Source organism: Pseudopodoces humilis, chromosome 1 (assembly GCF_049639895.1).
Source record: "Pseudopodoces humilis isolate 2021_Gansu_Grassland_sample_001 chromosome 1, ASM4963989v1, whole genome shotgun sequence".
Lineage (NCBI taxonomy): Eukaryota > Metazoa > Chordata > Aves > Passeriformes > Paridae > Pseudopodoces > Pseudopodoces humilis.
Window position 1 is genome coordinate 146990284 of NC_142200.1, and position 21509 is coordinate 147011792.

Below are 21509 nucleotides of genomic sequence, written 5' to 3' on the forward strand. Positions count from 1 at the left end.
CAAGTAAAGCAGAGAAGGAGAGAATCTCACCTATTCATAACCTTGTCAGTCCTTAAACTCCCTGTATAAGTTCAGATAAGAGAGATGGATTTTTTTATTTGTTTTTGGTAGGGTACCTTAGTCAACACTTTTATGTAATATGAATCTATGATCAGAGAAAAGTGTAATATTGATATACAGGAGGGCAAGGATGGAGTAACACATAGGAAAGAGCTGACGAACAGTGGCTTGTTTCTACCAGTTCAGTTCAATAACTTTTCCAATGCTATGGACAAGGGCACCAAGTGCAGCCTCAGCTTGCAGATGGCACCAAGCTGGGTGGGAGTGCTGATCTCCTGGAGGGCAGGAAAGGCTTCTCACTCTCTGCAGCTCCCTGGCAGGAGGGTGCAGCCAGGTCAGGGTCAGTCTCCCCTCCCAGGGAACAAGTGATGACAGGACTGGAAGAAACGACCTCAGGTTGCACATGAGGAGGTTTGGATTGGATATTAGGAAATATTTCTTCATGGGAGGGGTTATCAGGCATTGGAATAGGCTACCCAGGGAGGTGGTGGAGTCACCATGCCTGCAAGTGTTTAAAAAATGTGTGGATGTGACTCTTGGGGACAGGGTTTATTGGTAGATTGGCACTGCCATGGTAATCTTTGGACTTGATGGTCTTAAAAGTCTTTTCCAACTGAAATGGCCCAATGATCCAGAAGAAACACCACTTTCAGTGTTTTCCATAGGGTACCTGCCAGGCTGGAAAGTATTGAGAAGGGAACGAGAATGACTGGGAAAATTTAAGAAGAGCAGCAATTGAAAAAATGGACATCTTTTATCCTAGAAAAAAGGTGACTATTACAGTAAAAAAATAGCATGTATTCTGGAAAAAGAGAACAGGGAGCTTTGTGTGCTCCTAGTGACAAGAACGTGATAACGATGTTTTTTGCCTAAAGAAAATGGAAGGGGGAAAAGAAAAGAGGAATTTTAAAAACTGAAGATAAAAGAAATATTTTTCACTGTATTTCCTATTTGAACTGCTGAAGTTGCTGCTGCAGGCTGGCCCTGTGGACAAAATATTCAAAGAAAGATTTGTTGCCTGTGTAGATAAGGATATCCTGAGTTACAACAGTTAATATTAATAGAAAATGAGAAAAAATATCTGTACTTTGAGCTCTTCTAATCTTTTTCTGGAGTAAACTGGGCTGTTTGGTGCCACAGAGAGATGCTGCTCTGGGTTTGCCAAGGCCAGATTGAGCCTGGGAATTCCCATATTTTATTTCTCTCACACTTGGGGTAATTAATCACTGATGAAAATTATCAAGAGAAAATATATCTTTACTTATTCCTTAAAACCAGTACAATAAGGGCAAGGAGCAATGCACTTTATTGCTGAACCTGGAGCATGGAGCAGTCCATGGACAGGCCTTAATGGGCACATAGAAAGGCCTTTCAGATGTACATCACTGCTCAGGCCAAGTGGTGTTTTAATTCTGTAGTTTAAGAACAATTTGAAGGTGCAGGAAAACTTAAAATGTTTAGTCTGAATTTTCCATGGCAGTTTTTTCCTCAAGTAGATCTCTCCTTTCTATGAGCAGTGCTGAAAACAGAAGGTGCAACTGAGGTAGAAATCCTCCTGTTTCACAATGTATTTCAAATATTTACAATATAGGAACTTCATCTTTCACCACAAGGCTGAAAAAATCTTACTGGATGGTCAGAAAGAGACTGTATTGGATTCAGCATTATCAATTCCTATGTTTTTCTGATCCTTGCACTTCTGATGGGGCTTTCTTTTTCTATTTAGCTTAAAAAATTACAATGCACAGACACAATACCCATGTTAGTAACACATCAGAGCATTAAGTTTTGAGCATTGATGAAGCTATTTATCAAAAGGCCCACAGCACTTGAACAAAGCCACAATATTTACAGTTAAAGTAACGTAATGTCAATAGATTTCTTGCTGACAAGCACCATCTGAAAGTCCAGAGAGGTTCCTTGTTTTAATCACTGGTTCATGTACAATCATACATAATAAAACACCTGTTCCAGTTGCGACTTGATTTATTGCTTCTCTCTTTCCTCCCACCTCCATGATTATTCATCAAACACTCGCTGTCTTCTATTACCACCTCAGACAACGCCTCAAACACTTTTCAGCTCTCCCCAAACTGCATTTATTATCTGACTTGTACAAAATTATTTTCTCTACAGTTCCCATACAGATTCAGAGTATCCGTTCATAGAGCTCCATTTCAGTGGTTCTGGAAACGAAAATGTTTTCATCAGACAGAGATAACAATCAGGCACAGAGCTTGAAGAAGATACCCACAGCCTCATCTGCATGCAGACATACATTTCTAGATATTCACAGATCTCTCTCTCAGCATCTGTTCCACACAAGCCTTTGATCCCTTCTCAAGTGCCAAAGAAAACCACAATTTGGATGGGTATCCCCAAAAGTTCATATACTCTATTCATCTTTCTAAATATAGAACCTGAAGCAGCCCTAAGTCTTCCAGGTCTACCTGGAGGTGACAAAAAATATTGTATTAGTCTTGATCTGAGTTTTTTCTTTTAAATATTGATTTGTTTTTTCCCCAGATCACTGTTAAGCACACAATTTGACTCCAGAAGAGAAAAATCACTGCCATGAAGTGAATGCCAAAGACTACTTTAGAAGAAAGAAATAACAACCCTGAAAAACCTCTTTTAAATTATAAAAATAGTAGCTGATTCCTCCCATTAAAAGGCTCATAAAGCTTGAACATTTATTTTACTTTTTTGGTTGGGTTTTTTTTTAATGTCAATTGCTAGGACAATCTAACTAACTAGAACTATCTAACAGAAATTACAGGGTTGCTCATTTTTTACCTTAAAAGATTTGGTTTTGTGAGTAAATATATATAGAACACTTTAAAAACCAGACTCTTTCAGAGTGTCTTAAACAAGGAATTTAGTGTAAAGAAAAAGGAAAATGTTGGGGTTTAAGACTATCATTCCATAAGTGACTTTATAATTTAATTATAGTTTTAAGGTTCTTTAAAGCATTTTTTCTTATGCTTTCAGCCTTTACATTAAGCCCTGCTCAACAAAAGGACTCAGATTTCTACTTACTGACTAGTCAATAATCCATTTTCATAATGGAATACATAAATGACATTAAAGATTCTAAAATCATCAGCTACATGAATCAACCACACTCAGTCCATTGGTACATCTCTAAGCCAGTGACATATCTGACATGCTATAGCTTTTAATCCGTTCCAACTCGCACATTCATGAAGCTTCACTTCATCAAATACGTCTTTAATTTAAACACCACAACCCAAGACAGGCTTTCAAGACTGTTTATTGGAGCTGCTTTCCTAGAAATCTTTACAAGTGTTAAAATTAGGTTTATAGTTTTTTAGTCAGCTGTTATTTCTAAATATTATCTCTCCTAATGATAGCCAACTGCTCAAAGACTTTGATACGAATATATTCAGCCTCATAATTTTCATAATGCTGTGGATATAAACTATCATTATTTTCAACCTTTTTTTCCCTTTTATTTCATTTTTATATACAATCACCGCTGCATCTAAAACTCCAGTCTTCCAGGTTTGTTATTATTAATGTCTAAAAATAATCCTCCTTGGGCTTATTGATCGCAATCTCTCACCAAATCTAGAACTGCAGGTAGGAAAATAATTACCTATCAGTAGTCACCGTTTCCCCAGATGAATGATTGTAATTTCACCGCTGGCACTTGACATGAAGAATTTTTTAGCCTGATTTTATCTGATGCTCAGATGTCTCTCATCCCACAATCCTTCATTCAGAGAGTAGTTGCACAGAGGAAACTGGGAAACCTGATGAGCTACTACTCCCTTAATCTTCATTTTCCCCCTCTCTAGGTTTGCAGGGGTAAGCATTACTCATTGGAGGTAAAGCCAGAATGGAATAATTTTTCTGACAAGCCTTCTTCTTAGAGGTTGCTGTTTAAATTTTGAGCCATTTAAATGGGTGGAAAGAACATAAAAATTCTCTTGTTCATCCTGGAGAGAGATGCCCAGCAAGTGGCAGATTTTAGATCTGAATCTCCACTGTGAGTTGAGGAAAGACTAAAAATTTGTCTCATCTTATCATGACTGCTGTGCCCAGTAATTAAGATGAGACACCGGAGGCACCCACAGTAACTTAGCAGAAGTTTCTTTCACAGAATTAAGCCTTTAATCACATTGCCAAGGAACTTCCCGTCTTGACAGTCTGATCAGGAATATTTGCTGACAGCTCTGTTCTAGGACTTTATATTCCAATATTTAGTGAACTGAATAGGAACCAGTTTGAATTTTCTCACAGGATCTCCATGTTTATAATTTTGCCTCTTTCTTCCCAAGTTACCTGGTGCTTCCTCCAGCTGCACAAGCCATTGGAATGATGGCAAGAACAAGCAAATGTTGGGTGGACAGGCAGGAATTCCTTATGGGATTTAGTGTATGATCATCTTATGGCAGATGGAGGGGAAAACCCAACAATCCTCAATAACATTAGCAACCTTGCAATGCAGGATTGACAAGATTTATAGAAAAAAGGCTTTTCTCGAACACATGGGTAAAACAGGAAAAGTACCCATGGATTTAAAGGAAAGAGTTTCAGAAATCTGGGAGTGTGATGGTTATTTCCTCAGGGATCAACCAAAAATCAAGAGCTACCACATAACAGTGGTTAAACCAGTGATGACGCAAATTTTACAAACTGACTTTTTTCCCTGTATATAAAGCCAAAATGAGAGGATCAAGAAGACAGATGAGAAAAAAAAATTCCTGCCTAGAGGCTGAAAAGCACATAAGGAAAGATTACAGAACTTTGTCCAGATATGAAGTAAGTTTTGAATAAAAAAGCAGACCTGGAGCTATCCCAGGCCATCCCAGATGGATGTCCCAGAGACACAACCAAAACGTCCCCTGTAGCAAGTGCCCACAGCACACAGTTATCTCAAGTTAAAAAGGGCTGTGAAAGGCTCAAAATGGGAGTTCTTATCGTTCTTCACACCTCATGACTAAATCTCTCAACAATTTCCTCTGCAGCACCAAGCAATTCTTCCCTCTATTACCCTTTTAAGGGGTTTTACTGATTTTTGTTTTTTCATTCATGCAAAAAACGGTTTTAAGGCACAGGAGGAGGCTGATGCCATTTCAGAGGTTCTGTGCTGCCCTTTAAAATACTAAAAACATTTTTAAAGAATCCATAGCAAATTTTTTCTCTTCAAGAAGAGCAGGAATGTCACATCACCCCATTTGAATTCTCTATTTTGGTGTCATGATGAACAGAATTAATGATTTCTCCAATTTTAATTTTCAGTGGTTTGCTCTCCTTTATTTTACATTCCCCTTTTTCTCTAAAGTATTGTTATGGATCTCTGACAGTACTTCAGGTTTCTGTTTTCTGTGTTTTTTACATTAGTAACCCTGCTCCAAACTAAATGACAGCCACATTGGTTTTGAAATCTCCGAAGAGCTCTTGTAATTGTCTGTGCTCCCTTCGAGTGAACTCTACTATCTCAACATGTTGGCCAATTTTCTTCTCTAGTTCTTCTTTAGAGTAAACACTGACACGATTCTGTTTCTTAATATATTCCTTTTTTAATCTAATTTGGTCTGCCTACACTTTAATCTAACTGTATGTATTGCTTAATTCCCTGCAGTACTTAAAATTTGGACTGTTATTAAATTGTGGTCAGTGCCTCTCCTTTAAATGGTCACTTCATTTCACCATAATAGTTATGCAAAATGAAATACAAAGCACTGCCCATCTAGTCACAAAATGAGCCAGTCCTTCCATTTCTGAATCACTTTAGTGCAACAGTAAACATTAAATGAAAATCCTACTTAATATTGTTCTCCCTTGCCTAATAGCTAAGTCTCCTTCTTTAGCATTTTGAGGAAGGCTTCATTGTTCTTATTCAGAGGTCACTACCTTTTCTTATAAATCTACTCTTCTTCTAGGTCTTCAGGGGCCTGCTGCATTGCCTTGACACTTTCACTATTTAAATAATTTTTGTCTATCCAAAGTAAGTGACAACTGTTTGCCATAATACACCATGTCTTTATTTTCAGATATTATGAAAACATTCACTGATATTATTATTACTTCCTTGTAATGCCACATGGTCAAAATTTAATTCACTTTAGTGCATTATCTCACCAAGTTGGTTATCTTTGTAAGAGGCAAATCTCTTTTAGAGATATGAAGCATATTTTCATGACCCTATTAACCATTGCTGGATTTCCTATACGGATTTCTGGGAGTGTCTGCCCTCCTTCCCATATCTGGACTACATAAATAAACTTGCTCATGGTATGCTGGAGCAGCTGTACAATTCCTCACATTTAAAGCAATGCTGCAGCTGGCCCTGATATTATCTGTATTTTAACAGACTATCCCATATCACATTTACCCTATTGCCATTCCCAGAGAGCCAGACTATCTTCACGGCTCCATTTCTTCCTTTCACATTTATTGCAGGGCTTTATGCTTCCAGCCATCACCATTTTATCCTCTGTGAGAGAGGGAAAGCAGCACCTCACACAGCTCTCAGTTATCTGTGGGTAGAGGGGCACTGCAGTGCCTTAATCCACCACAGGTGCACAAATACCTTTACTATCTCCTCACTAACATGGATGGGATAACACCTCAGCAGGTTCCACACCATCCAGCAAAAGTCCAAGAGCTCTTTCCCCTTTCAGCTGGTAAGGGGCTCTGGCACAGGGGCAATGAGAGGTCACAGAACCTGATGGTCAGTTCCAAAGAAAACCCTCATTCAGCCAGAGCTTTGTGACCTGTCCCTCCTTAATGCTGTACCAACCACATCATGCCTTAAAGTCACCCATGGTGAGCTTTTTATCCCTTCAAGGAAACCTCAGCACCACTGCTTCCAGGGTTCTCAGACCACAGGGAGAGGAGCTGAGCAGAAAGGCCAGAAGTCACCGGTGGGGAATGGAGGGACTGCCCTTGGCCAAATCCCTGGTTCAACAGAGCCCTGGGTCAAGCCAGGCAACTCCCACCAGTCAGATTTGGGGTTTTTATAGTGCAGGGGGCTGGAGATGTGGGACTGTAGGGTCCACAGAGTCAGAGCAGAGCTACCCCATGACACTATGACACTGCCTCTCAATCAAAACTCCAGTTAATGAGTTGATTATGTGGTTCTTTTTTCTCCTCAAAAAAAATAAAATACAAAAGGTCACTGGTCATGAATTCTTACAGGATGGCCTGACCCAACAGCAAAAGATTTCCTTAAAAAAAAATCTCTTGGGATTTTTCAGATTAATAAAGACTGAATTTCTTTGCTTTACCTTTTGGAATTTTTTTCATGCCCATTAACTCAAATTTTGAAGTTTTTCTAGAAATTGCAAAAGCTATAAATTGTCTTTAGAGAAACAAAATGCAAACCAGACCCACACACACAGAGCTGAAATTTTCATGTAATTGCTCAATACCAGAAAACAGAGTTTTAAAAATATATGGCACCCTAAAACTGTGGAAATCATCAGTGAGGCAACTAGGACTTCACAGGAAAGCAGCAGAAGTATTTTCAGCATGAACTGTGAAGGCACCATAGAGATTCAGACAAAGCTACCTCGGTCTTTCAAAACCACACTGACACCATGATACGACAGTAGTCACATTTTGCTGATTCACATATAGATCACCATCAATATAATTAAAAAAACCCAAAAACAAACAACAAACATAGAACAAACAAGCCCCCCCCTCAAAAAAAAATCAAAACAAAACCAACCAACAAAAAAAAAATAACAAACAACCCAACAAAACAAAACAAAAAACCAAAACCCCCCAAACCTCAAATGACCAGAAACCAGATTAGAGGACAAAGAGGAGCCTACCTGGATCACTAAGAAATTCCTCTGAGTTGTTCCACGTCCTACCATCCAAGTACAAGGAGCCATTGGTGAAGTTAAACATGGTGTAATCCCTGACACATTTGTGTCTCAAGTTTCCCATGAAGAGCTGGAGGCCTATGAGGGCAAAGACACTCAAGCAGAAAACGGTCAGGATCATCACATCTGCAAGTTTCTTAACAGACTGGATAAGAGCCCCTACAATGGTCTTCAGTCCTAGGGAGATAAAAGCCGAGAGTTTATAGACTGAGAGAGTGAAATATGTCTGCAGACAGCTGCTTTTCATGATGAAAATTCCATGGAAAAGGGAATCTGAAGGGCTTTGAGTGTTTGCAACTGGACGTCAGAAATGAGAGACAAATGATCACTATGTGTCTAGTTCTACCTGCTTTTGGACAAAAGTCCTGGAATTGCACAAACACTGATTTTAAAAATGGAGGGGAAGAACTGGATGGAGGGACAGTGAGATACAAAACTATCCATGGGTAAAGAAAACATGGAATGTGTTTTATATTTTCATGGAGCTGCAGTAAAGGCGGTAAAGCCTAAATCCCATTGAATTTTGAGAATGTGAATTGCTTTTAAATCTCTCAGGTGATTCTGATAACTTTATCCCTCACATAAACAGATGAAGAGGTATGGAAATATTGTCTGTTCCCTGATTATTTTACATATTTTAGTGCCAAATCCAACATGCTGTCCTCATATGAATAATTCCTCTGCCTTCAATTAATTTGCTTAAGAAAACAAGAATTTGGGATTAGGAAAAAAGCCAAATACAGGCAGTCAAATAAACACAGTGGAAATTATTCGAGTAAAACAACCTGAGGCTCCAACAGTACCTGGGAAAAATTAATCGTTTTATAATATGGTGCCAAAGTAGATAAATCTTCCTATTGCATAACACCAATGGCTTGGGTCACACAAATTAGCTTCTCTTTTATTATTTCACCCTGTAACACTAGCTTCAGCTTATTCTTCCATAAATATTCAGATATAAATAATTATACAGTTTTCTCAAGTGATAGTTCTTGCTTTTGAAGTGTTCCTGTAGATCTGCACTGTTTGATCTGATTGAATATTACATGATTACAAGAGAAAACCCCATTCCTTTTTAAATAAAGACCCTTCTCTTCTAAACTGGTGTGCTCTAGCTGGACATTAATATCAGCTGCACATTGGTGGCAATTTTGTCCTTTCTTTCCTATTTATATTTGATTAATACTGGTTAGTAGTAATAAGTACTTCTGATAATCTGTGTCACCAGTATGGCAGCAATAAGCGAAATTTATTTAAATGGAAAAAAGAAAATGCAAAGAGGAAACAGGAGGAATTCTCCCGGGCAATATTCAGAAGCACATTGATTTGCTCACTGAATATGATCATACACATTAAATCTCAGTTCCTTGGAATTCCACCCCAAGAGTTTGGCAGCCACAAAGGCTGAGCAAGTGCTGCGTAATTGGAAATAATATGAAAATGTACTTCAGGGCACATAGGAAAGCAGAATTAGCTTTTGGCTTTGCTTAAAAACCCCAGGTTACAGTGGGGGGAAAACCAGGGATTCTCAGATGAGGACGAGCTGCTGGAATGGCCAACAGCTGCATCAGTCCCTGCATCCAGCAGCCCAAAATACTCCACTCCTGCACAGGATATTGCTAATCTGTGAGTGATATTAACATCTGTAAAATGGCCCATTTAACCAAAAGACACTGCTCCAACAGGTGTGAGGAGCTTGCTATTCTATTTTCTAGGAATCCAAATTCTTTGTTTGCCTCTCTAAAATTAGTTTGTGGCATGGTAAAGAGGGTGCAGTTAGACAGCTCCCTACTTTGCTCAAAAATAAAGTGCAAATTGTTGCAGGACAAATATTAAGCAGCAGCTGGATTTTCATGCTACCTCTCCTCTTCAGAAAGGTTTTACAAATGAGGTCAGTTCTACTCAGATATTTAGAAAAAGGCTGACTTTGAATTTTTGAACCCATCTGTAGGCTTGGCTACCTGTTTTCATGCCTAAATAAAAATAAAACCTCTTTTGCTAATCTAGACTTGAATAAACTTTTTACCTGAATGGGAAGTAATTTTAGTTGTATCCCAATTCTGAAAGGACTTCTGGGGTGTCACCATTGCCCAGCATTGAAAGTCCTTTAAGACAGCCAAGTCTTACACAAGTAGTGAGGTGAGGAAAAAAGATTTGCAAATGAACTAAATTTTTAATTTTTTTTAACATTGGTTGTCCTTTGAATGCACAGATGTTACTTCACTGAAGTTTGTTAAACTTGGGAAATCCAAATGCAAACTGATTCTTAAGAAAAGGAAAAAAATACCACAAATTCTTTTACTGCCATACTCCTTGTGAAATCCCTGCAGAACATTTATTTATTTGTAATACAAATACAGACTTGGAGTCTGTATTTGCACCATCTAAGTGCACTAATTAATCTTACTTATATGGGCAAAGACAGTGGAAATCCTAATGTGAATAGGGATAATATTAGGGGAAAAACCCTATAAAATTCTAGTCATCAATAAAGACTGACTTTTTCAAACAACTTCAAAGACTTTGAAGATTAACATTTTCAAAATCAGGCCACAGTATTGCCAATTTCAAGGTCATTTCATGAAACATGTTTTTCCAGATCATTTACTGGAGTTTTAAATAGAAGAGTAATTCTACAATCTTAGTTTTACAAGTTCATCCCTTGCAGGTATCAAATAATTTATTTATAAGAGGGTTTTCTGCTTTACTTCCTTTTTAATTTTTTTGTTTTGTTTTCATAGCTTACAAGCTTCTGAACAATTTAAGATGATACTTTAGTAATACAATTTCTGTAATTGAAGATCTTTTAAAAATAACTTGTACTCTGCCTCCTGGACCTTTGTCAAAACTTTCCAGGAAAACCATTAAAAGAGTGTTGTACTTACAGCTGGTTTTTTCTCAAGTTTGTTTCTCAAGCTGTTTCTTTAAAACCAAAATTTTCTCAGAAAATTAAGTAGCATCCATCAAGGTGATTGACACAATTAAGTGCCAAGGCTAAGGAAAATATTTAATCCATTGTTCATTTAAACTATTCTGTGCCTCTAAAATGGAAGGGCTGAGGGGAATTAAGGACACCCAGGACCTCTTGCAGGTACTCTGCATCTCTCTGAATCAATCCCATGTTTTGTAAAAGTAATGCTAGATGTATTCAAATTTAGAGCACGGTTAAATCTTCTGGATAAATAATCCTTCTTTGAAATAGTGCCAATGAGAGCACTGCAATATAGCTTAATAGAAGATATTATTTATGGGGCATTAAAGGCATTTACTTAATTCTAGCAAGTAAAACATCAAACCAGGCAGCATGCAGGAAAAAACCTGAGGATCTGATCCAAAGCTGAGTAACATCTACACCCATTAATGACAATGGAACTCCCTGTGGAGTAAATCAATAGCAGGCTTTTTCTGAATCACTGACTTCTTTCCACACCTCTGGGCCAAATCCTGCTTGCATGACATGAAAAAACCCACGAGATCCAAAATCAGTGGAATGAGGGCTGTATAGGCAGCCTGACATCTGCACAGAGCGAGAAGAATTTGGCCCAAACATTCCTGTTAAGGCAGGTAGAAATTATCCCATTCAGAGGTTAATCAAATAATATTCCAAAAAAAAATCCATTTTTCAAATGCAAATCAGAAACCATAGAAAATGCAAGCAACACCAAACAATGAGAAATGGCAAGATCCCAAAGCACCATCCATTCCTTATGCGAGATGTGAGGAAGTATTAGCATAATTCAGTATGACATCCATACCAGATGTTGGCAATCACCTACAGAACATCAGACACATTCATGCACAGTCTGGAAACAAGTGGGAAGAAGAAGAAAAATCAAAAAAAATGAAATAAAAAAAAAGAGTGTGACTTGCAGCAGGATTGTCCTCACCAGGCCCATTCCTTTCCCTGAGGATACACCTGTGTCCTGTAAATATCTGCATTAGTCACACGTGTGTAGGGAGAGAAGGGTTCACCCTTGATGAGTGCATTTTGTCATTAGTTACTGAGACACGGGGCAGCAAAGAGTTTAACAACGTGTTGGCAAACTTGGTGTCAGCATTCCTGCAGGCTGGCTTTGCCTGGAAAAGTGACAGGCCAGTCTCCAAGGAAAACACAACTGAATATATATCTCACCTCTGGGATAGTTACTTCTTGAGTTAAGTGATTGACCCACCAAAAGGTTGACATTTATCTCTCTGCAGCAGGACTTCAACAAGACTGAAGCAGTGAGTGGGGGTCAGTCTCCTCCACACAGTCTTAATTCTTGTTCTCCGAGCTCTGTTCTGGCTATCACAGAGGCACTGGATAACATTCACAGCACTATTTATAGCCTTTAGTCTCACTCCAACTTAAATGGGAGCTGGATCAGGCCCCAAAGTGCCTTGGCCCAATTTTCTATGAGGTCACCTTTCCAAGGTATCCTGTCATTTTGTGTGAGATGCCCGTGGTGTACACGCCTGTTCCAGAAAGAGCAGGGGAGCTTCTCAGGATACAGCTGGATACAGGCAGTTTACAAAATCCTGGGGATGATGATGATGAAGGCCTGCTTTTTGTGGTCTTTGGATGGAGAGCGTGTACCTCAGGGTTTATATTATCTCAATTAGTACTTATCAAAAACATTGGTAATTTCCATGAGGATAAAATATGATTCAAGACCCCTCTGTTGTTGCTCCCGTTGAGCCCACTGGGATTTGGATACTCTGGTAATGGGATGCTAATGGGAGACAAATGAATGGCTTCAGTGGGTTATTCTGCTGCTGACCATGGTTCCTATCTGGCAAGAAAAACAAATGAATCCAGTTGCCATAGCAACGTGCAAGACGCCAATTAGTAAATCAAATCACTGAGAGTTAAAGGTTTTAAAATGCTCCCACAGAAAAAATGTTACCTATTTTTAAGCACCTGAACCTGTACAAAGCTTGTTTTCCTCTCAATATCATGGACAGCTGGAAAATGGGAAGAAATGGGTGTGTTTGGTGCAGAAAAGGGAAAATTGAGAGGTTCCATGAAGGTCTTCTGGCATGTTAAATGCTGCCACAGGAGGGAAGGCACTGACCTGATGTCTTACACAGAGTAAAAAACAGCTGATGATGAGTCAAGAGAGAGGGAGGCTGGAGTCAGAGATAGGACCTGCAAGACCATGGACATTTGGAGCAGCAGATATTGGCATTTTGGCACTCAAACTGAGCCCCAGCTCTCCAGTGAGAGGGAGGCTGGCTGGTAGATGCCAACATTTGTGTTGTTGGGTCTGGACCTGAACCCTCCACCTGGAACAAATCTTCTAATGACAAAAGCAATGAGTTGCTGAGACAGTTCCTGGGCTTCTCAGGAAGACCCTGGGACCTCCACCTTTGAAGGGCTGCTGGAAGTCAGGCAATAAATACCAGGCCATGCTCGAGCTGTGCTAAATGCAACCTTAGGCCAGGGGAATGGACTCTGAATTTCGGAGCCCGTGCTCTCCTAAAGATCCTTGTGCCTGCTTGAGCACTTAGAGCCAGACATTAAAGGTAGGTGAGATTTTTAAAAGCACTAATTGTCAGCTTTACTGACTCCCTCTGGAGTCAATAGAGAAACTCATTGATTCCAAGTGAAGCAGAATGCCTTTGAAAAGCAGCCTCTAAGTGCTTTGCTGGACAGAAGCCTCGCACCACGAGGACTTGGCCCGTGGCTTTCCGTAAGCAATTTCACTGAGCACGGTGAGGCCAAGCATGTTTGTGCAAATAGAGGTATCTGATGGAAAAGTGATCAATTTTATTGAGGGAAAGCTCAGATATTTCCAAAGGAGAATACAGCTTGGTGTTTTTCACCTGAGACGTGAAAGAGGAAGCAAAAATAACAACCACATTCTCCTCTCTACAGCAATTAACCCCAAAAAACTCATGAAAGATATTAATGCTCATCATCTTTTCATTTTTAAGCCTACTGGGGGAAAATATTTCACCTCAACATAAGACTATGTTATCATTAAAAACTCAGACTTATCTCCAGAGAAACCACAGCATCATGTCCAATATATCTTTTAAAATACATATGCCTAACTGTAAGATGTACTGACTCCTCTGAAATAATTTGCTAATATTAAAAAAACCCACCCTGTCTGTGTTTCACTGGCAGCTATGGCAATTTGTAGCTCTCCACATTTGTAATTTAATACTCAGGGCACAGGTAATCTTGATGATAAAATCAAAAATCAAAGGCCAGATATTCTATTAGCATATCTACATGCAGTTATGTCACCAAATAATTTAGGGACTTGTACATAAAAATGCAGTTATCAAAAAAAAACTAATCAAATAGTCAGAATGAAAAAAGAGAATGTGAGTTATTATGCATTACTTTAATAAGTAACACTCCTCTTTTTTTTTTTTTTCTTTTTTTTTTTTTTTCTATTAACCAACAAATGGAACAACTCAGTTTAATATCACTGAAGGGTTTTGGTGTATTTGAATCTGGATTACTTGAATCTCAGTACTCAATTTCTTCCCCACCAAGTCATATCTTATCATTTGATGTAAAACAAGCTTCAGCTCCTCCTCTGATATAGGACAGCAGAAAATTGTTATATATATATAACTCAGAAAAATTGACAGGCTGTGCTCTGAAGAGACTCAAGCCTGAGACAAGATATAAGGTGAAAGGTGTCCCCTGGAGAGGGATGTCCCTCCAAGCTAAGTCTTCAAATTGCTATCAAAGGAATCTAGGAAACAAACTCTGGCTTTCTCTCTGAGTAGCCACTACCATCTTACAGGATCTGTAAAGCTGTGCTCAGCTCTGTCTCCCAAGGAAAATAAATATCCTTTCTCAATGGAAATCCTGCTAGAGAAAACTTAAAAATCCCCACAAATCTCTGCTAAGAGGTTATTCTTTAAAACTTAAAGACAAAAAATTAAAACTGGTTTCAAGGACCTAATAAATCTTAGAGTAATCTTTAAAATCTGTATTTGGACATACACTTCCAATTAAAAATACCTCCCTTTCCCAGTAATTTCCCTGATTTTCATTACTGTGGTGTTGGAAGAGAGACCAAAAACTAGACCCAAATATATATATATATATATATTTAACACCTTCATTCCTGAATTCCCATTTCTAGCTCATACTTCATGTGATGATGAGTTTTAATATGTATCCCTATAAGTTTGCTTCACTGAATTTGTTTAGACTGATATTACAGTGTATAACAGAGTGGGTAGAAAAGCCTTTCTAACCTTAAAGATCTGTGAGTGAGAATATGAGCAATTCTTTTGATGTTTTGAATATTTTTAACATGTAATTGCCAACATCTGTTCAGGATTATCACAGATAGGATCTACCATGCATGGTTTTTGCTGTCTTCTCTACCTTGTCATGCAGGTTGGAGATGTTAAACACTGAGGCTGAATGAGACCTGTCCATAGATAATGCTCAGCAAGAAAGTTTTGTTGTATGTTTAGTCCTCAGTGGACTCATCTCTACATAAATTACTTAATAGTTTTGGGGTTTTTTAATAGTAAGAGATTATATAAAGAGTTTCTTTCACTACCAGATGTGTAGTAAAACTGATTTTTCTATTTTTTTTTTCTTTTTTGAGGGGGTGAAGAGGGGAGAAATAATATCCTTGTAAATGTGAGAAAACATGAGTCAATGAAGTGCTGAACCTACCAAAATAAATAATGAAATGTTTTCCAATCTCTTCAAGGCCCAAAATTTCAGCAGTGTTTCTATCACATGCAAATGGATAAACACCATGACAAATTAGGCTATCTGTGCCTGCAGTCTTGAAACCTCAGCTCATAGCACGGATTTAGATTCCTCCATCAATGTGCTCTTAAACATGAATATGCATTTTGAGGTCATTAACCTCCCATTTCTAAAAATCAATATCCGAAGGTTTTAAAAGATTTTGATTGCCAATTTCATATGGTTCACAAATGAGCACTTTATGTATGTGATTCACGAGCCACCATTCTTACTGCAGCAATTGTGAGCTCTGCAGTTTTGGAGGCATTCTCATTCCTTCTGCCCACAAAAACCATACTGGAAAAACATGTAAAAAAAAATAAAAATAACAACTATTCTATTGACAGGTCGCATTCCCTACATTCCTCCATTTCCTGATCAGTATCTATGGTTAAGTCTTTTGTAATTGCAGTGTTTAATACTGGAAATGGCATGTAGGCTTTAACTGCAGCCCGAGTGTTTAACCTGATTTTCACCTGAAATGACTGAGATTGTTTTCAGCGCCCGCAGTACTCTGAACGTTCGTAAGGCTGAGACATTGCCCAGGTCCACAAATTCAGTTATGTATCTGTAACAAGGGAAAGTCACACACAGACAATGACAAAACACCAGCCAAAAAAACAACAGTCAAAGGGACAAAGAGAGACAGAGAAAGAATCACTTGTAGCTGAGAGCCAAAACGTAAGGATCAGGGCGTCTTACCTGGGATTACTGAAATAGTTTTTAAAGCTCTCAATACCCTGAAAGTCCGAAGAGGTGAAACACTGCCTACATTCACAAATTCTCCTACATACCTGTAGAATTAAGTCACAGTTATTTGGAATTATACAATAGAGTATGAGACTTGTCTGAATGAAGAAAGCATTCATACACAGAGGGAGTGAACGCATCCGAATGAGAGGTGCATCCACTTTTCAGGCTGTTCTTTGATGCCATTTGCCCCAGGTTTTTATTAGTGCACATCATTTCAAATGCTACTTGAACTATTAAACTTTTCTAATAGGCATCAATCCTTTAAAACTACTGGGTGAACTCTGTTATTGTGCTGTTCAGCCATAAATACTTTAAAGATTTTACCATCATCTAGTTGAACAACAGCAACAAAAAAATTCTTTACATTATTAGAAATATTAAGAGTTATTTTGCTGCTTCAAATGCTCAAGCAATTTTCACATAATAGGTTCTGAAAATCACATATAGGACAACATAGCAAAATAGTGCAAACATTTCGACTGGGTTATTTAGTTTAAGATGCTGCATTCTGTGGTAAAGCAAATTTTGGTTTCAAGAGATGCTCTAAATTGTATTTTGTTTTGTATTTCAATTTCATGCCCTTTGGCTTCAAGAAGATGGAGTCTAAATGAGTATAACTGTCATCCTACTAAAAACTCTTTCTGATTAAAATACCAATCCCAGATGTTCCCTGCCATGCCTCTTTTGGCCATGCTGGAGACCCATCACATCCCAAATAAATGCTTCCAGGAGGGAGCATTCCAGTCATGGAATGAGTTTCATTTCACCAGTGTTGTACAAAATTATTTCCTCCAAGTCAGTATGAAGCAAAACCATAGTCACCACTCTATCTGCAGAACAAAAGAGATCTTGGGCCCTTGAATTTCACTCCTAAAATTTCATTCAACTGTCCTACGTCTTTGGGGCCTTTGTTTTGGAAAAGTGTTACAGAAAAAACTCACTTGGTCATTTTAAAAAGCCTGCTTAAGTGGGTTTTGTCCAAAGGCCCCTGGGGAGGACAAAGCATCCTCTCCATATCTACTAATCCAGATTATTAGACTGGAAGGACAATATTGATTCCCTTCATAATCTCACAGGGGAGTCTGGGCAATGATTTACCTGTTTTGTCCCCAGCTTTACCCTGTGCTTCTCTCCCAAACTTTCAGCATGAAAGGTGGAGGAAAAAAATAATTTGGGTAGAAGCACTAGGATGGGAATATGGTTTTGCTGACCAGAGATTTGTAAGAACACATTATAAAAATGTGAACAAGCACATGAAGTAGATAATACCGCTGCTTGTAATAGTCAATTAGGATTTATTTTGGTCATTTTTTCAATCAAAATGCTGCTGAGCAGTTCTTCTGTACCAGGAGTGAGAAGCATCTGGAATTCCTATCCTAAATTTTCCCATTAGCCAGGGATTATTGTCTTTAAGATTCTTACAGGGCACTTTCCAACCCAGAGTTACAGCTGCCTCTCCCTCACCTGTTCTGGAAAGGGGAACCCACTAGTCTGGGAGAGAGGGATCTAAACAAGGTCAGCTTCATAAATTCCTTTCAACCCATAGAGAGTCACAAGCCATGGCTGTGTCCACTGGCACAGGACAGCAGAAAAGCCCTGGAGACCTGCAGCACTTCTTACTCTCCAGTGTGCTATTTAAAACTACTCTCTATGGCCCAATCTGTGCTGTTTCTGCCCAAAAGAGAAGACAAGAATCTATTCTGCAACAACTCTAAATCAAATGATGGTCCTCCCAGTGTAACTCCCATCAGTGTAATAATCATATTTTCTGCTAGCTCAAAACCCAAAATCCATCTGAATCTCGTGGCCCTTATCAGGCTCCTCCATTTTGAATTTCCAGGCCATCTTTGTTTGCAGATACAGAAATACCTCTGGCAGCACACAGGCTACAAGCAGAGACAACACCAGAGTTACCTGTGTGATCCATCTTACTTTAAATTACTTGCAAATTGGATTTGTATGAAGGCTAAATCGTATCAGAATAGATTCCATTATCCAAGTCTCTGTACTATCTGCTGCTTGCATACTTGGGAAGGAGGTTTCATTGTCCATATGAAGATCATATTGCAGCCACTTTTAACTCTCTCACTGCTGCCTGTGGGCTCAAGGAAACACTTTCCCATTTCTTTTTTTTATTCCAGAATTCCACTTATTTTTCCATTCTTAAGGCTTAGTAAAATATGCCTCAAAGTAAGAAACAATTGGAATGGATTCTGGCTCTGAAGAGACAGTTTGGTATCCAGAAAATAGTTTGATGTTAAGAAGCTTGATGGTTCACAGTTGCAGGTCCTCCTGTTTTAGGGAGGTTCTAACAAAGATGTGAAATATCATTTGGAAAAAAAAATCAAAAGGTAGTGAGGAAAGAAAGCACAGATTCTCAAGCCTCTCATTAGAAAAGCTTTAAGAATTTTTCATGATCCTTGGGCTGGAGCACTGAGTGGCCTTTCAAGTCTAGAATTAGAATAGAAAACAGAGGGGTAAACCTTCAACCTGTGGGCACCAAATCCTGGTTCCTGCCAACAGGGAATGAATAATTCCCCTGTGGGTTACAGGTCTGTGCAAACCTTCTCATCTTTCCTGCTCTCTACATCCCAAATGTCCAGAGATGCTGTAGAGACAATTTAAGGGATATTCAGACTGCACCCCCCCACTGACTGTTCAGACCTGAATTTCAGTCTGAAATGCCCCCCAGAGCCAGGGGGGATGCTCAAGTTGACAAGATGAGGTGGAGCAGATTCATGTCAAAGCTGGAAGCTGTGGCTTCTCCTGTCCTTTTCTCTGCTCTTTTCTATCTGTCAGAAATCTCCTTCCTTCTAGAAAAATGAGAGCCCATGCACAGAAATTCTCCATCTTATGCTGAATTCTGAGGCCTCCAAATAAACTCACATCCTATCTTACAAACAGATGGATGATTACACATTGCTTTTGCCACCTGCCCAATGGACAGGAGAGCAGGATGGTGACTCTGTGGTGTCCTGCCACTGAAAGTTGCAGGAGAATTGCACTTAGCAATGCTTGAGGAAAAGTTTAGCTGCAAAAAATACCTAATGTGTGCTGACCTCCAAGAGATTCTCCCCATCTGCACTGATTTGTTTTTTTCAAGGCTTATCATAGTGGCCAGATGTCAGTTCAGCCAAATCCATAGGAATGCAGTAACAGATACCAGGACCTGGCCTAGGGCTGGCTTAGGTCCAAAGCTGACTGAAATAAACAGGAGTGTTCCTGAGGAAGTTCACTTAGGCTTTACACACCTTCATGCTGTTCTGCTAAATGCTGCTAAGAACCACAGAATTATAAAATATCTTAAGCTATTGGAAGGGACCCATAAGGATCAAGAGTCCAATTCCCTGCTCCTCACAGGACTACCTCAAACTAAACCATATGATCAGGAGCATCATTCAAAGCCTCCTTAAATACCAGTCTTGATCTCTGTGCCCTAATAGAGTTGTGCTTTCAACTTCAGTGGCCCTCATTGGTGTTTTAGCTAACTTTGAATATTCTCTCCTGATGTCAGTTCCATTCAAATTTCACAGCACCAGTTTAGCTCAGATGTTGGTGCTAACACACTTGAATCTCACTTAACACTGGGAATTATGGGGTTTAAAGATGGCAGCAAGAACTAATCTAAACCCAGAATTGAATACAAGTATCTTTAAGCCAAAAAAACCTGGGATATCAGACCAGACACTTCTATGTTTAGGGAGTGGAGCCTTCCAGGCATCTCTACCAGCTTTCACTTCAAGATGGCAATCATTCTTTGCACAATTTTCTCTTTTGTGGCTATGAAGAAATCTGGTTTTCTCTCTTAGCTGGAGGTACTGGCAGTGTCAGACCTTTGCCTTTGGCCAGAGTTTGGGCTGACCCTGAGTCCCCTGTGAGTGCTGGCTGACTGCTTCTCTACCCCTGTGTATTTTTAGCTGTCTGGATGTTGCAAATCCATCACCTTTTTCAAAGCACCAGAACCCCACATGTCCTCAATGAACTCTAACAATCTAGGCAGAAGCATACAGCTGAAGGGGAATATCCTGGTGGGGGCCAAATTTCTATTTCCAAGATACACAATAAGTTTCAGAGAGTTATAAATTAATTCTCTATGGTAAAATAGTAATTACTTTCCAGGTGAAAAGGGTTTGTGAAAAAAAGGAGGTGAAAACAGCTCTGATGATATATATGATGGATAGATAGAGTATAAATAGGGATTTAAATACGTGGGTATTCAGTCACACTTACAACACTTTCTATTCAGGGGTCTGAAGCTTCCCAAAACTACATTAGATAGGCAGATATTATTACAGATATTTTACAAACAGCTCTCTCTGTGGAGCACAGAGAGAGTAAATAATTTCTACAAAATAGGGTACCGAATTCAGAGAATAGATTTGAGAATTCCTCTGACTTCCTCTGAAACCACTCAGGATAAAAATACCTCCTTCCTAATACACTTCAGCCTTTTCTCATTTTCAATAAAATTTGAGTGAAAAAAAAAAAAAAATAAAGAGCATCCAGACAATCTTTTAAAAATTTCTATTGCATGTATAACTCTCTTGAAAAATATTAAGGAGTGTTACTTACGCCATAACAATAACACTGAAATCCAGCCAGTTCCACGGATCCCGAAGGAAGGTGAATTCTGTCATGCAAAATCCTCTCGCCAATATTTTTATCAATGACTCAAAAGTGTAAATGCCAGTGAAAGTGTACCTGGAGAATAGAGTGGCCAAAGAAGCAAGAGAATTAGCAAGCAGTGGACAGCTGAAACCGCCGGGGCACAACTCTGGGGCTCCTTGTGTGAGTCACAGCAGCAGCACTGGGCTGTGCATGAACGGCCTCATGTGTGGACAGGTAAGGAACAGCAAAATACTCGGGACAGTCTCAGAATGGAGATAATTTTCAGCATGGGGTGTCCCTTGATGAATCCTCACTCATTAAATCAAGCGTGGACACCACGCTGCTAAGCTGTGCTACAGCACTTCTGAACCTCTGCCATCTCCAGTGGAGAAGAGTGGATTAGGGAATCATGGAGTGGTTCGGGTGGGAAGGGACCTTAAAAATCATCTCCTTCCAACCCCCTTGCCATGAGCAGGAAACCTTCCACTAGACCAGACTGATCAGAG

The 21509-nt window shown here is 39.1% G+C and overlaps 1 protein-coding gene across 1 annotated transcript in view; it reads right to left on the reverse strand.

Moving 5' to 3' along the window:
* Positions 1 to 21509, reverse strand: part of LOC102107374 (sodium channel protein type 5 subunit alpha) — a 215099-nt gene that overhangs the window by 141310 nt on the left and 52280 nt on the right. The window contains exons 5-7 of the mRNA XM_088057681.1: positions 20968 to 21096; positions 16119 to 16210; positions 7872 to 8102 (exon numbers count right to left, since the gene is read on the reverse strand). Of these exons, the coding sequence (XP_087913807.1) occupies positions 7872 to 8102; positions 16119 to 16210; positions 20968 to 21096 (452 nt within the window). The remainder of the gene's footprint in view (positions 1 to 7871; positions 8103 to 16118; positions 16211 to 20967; positions 21097 to 21509) is intronic.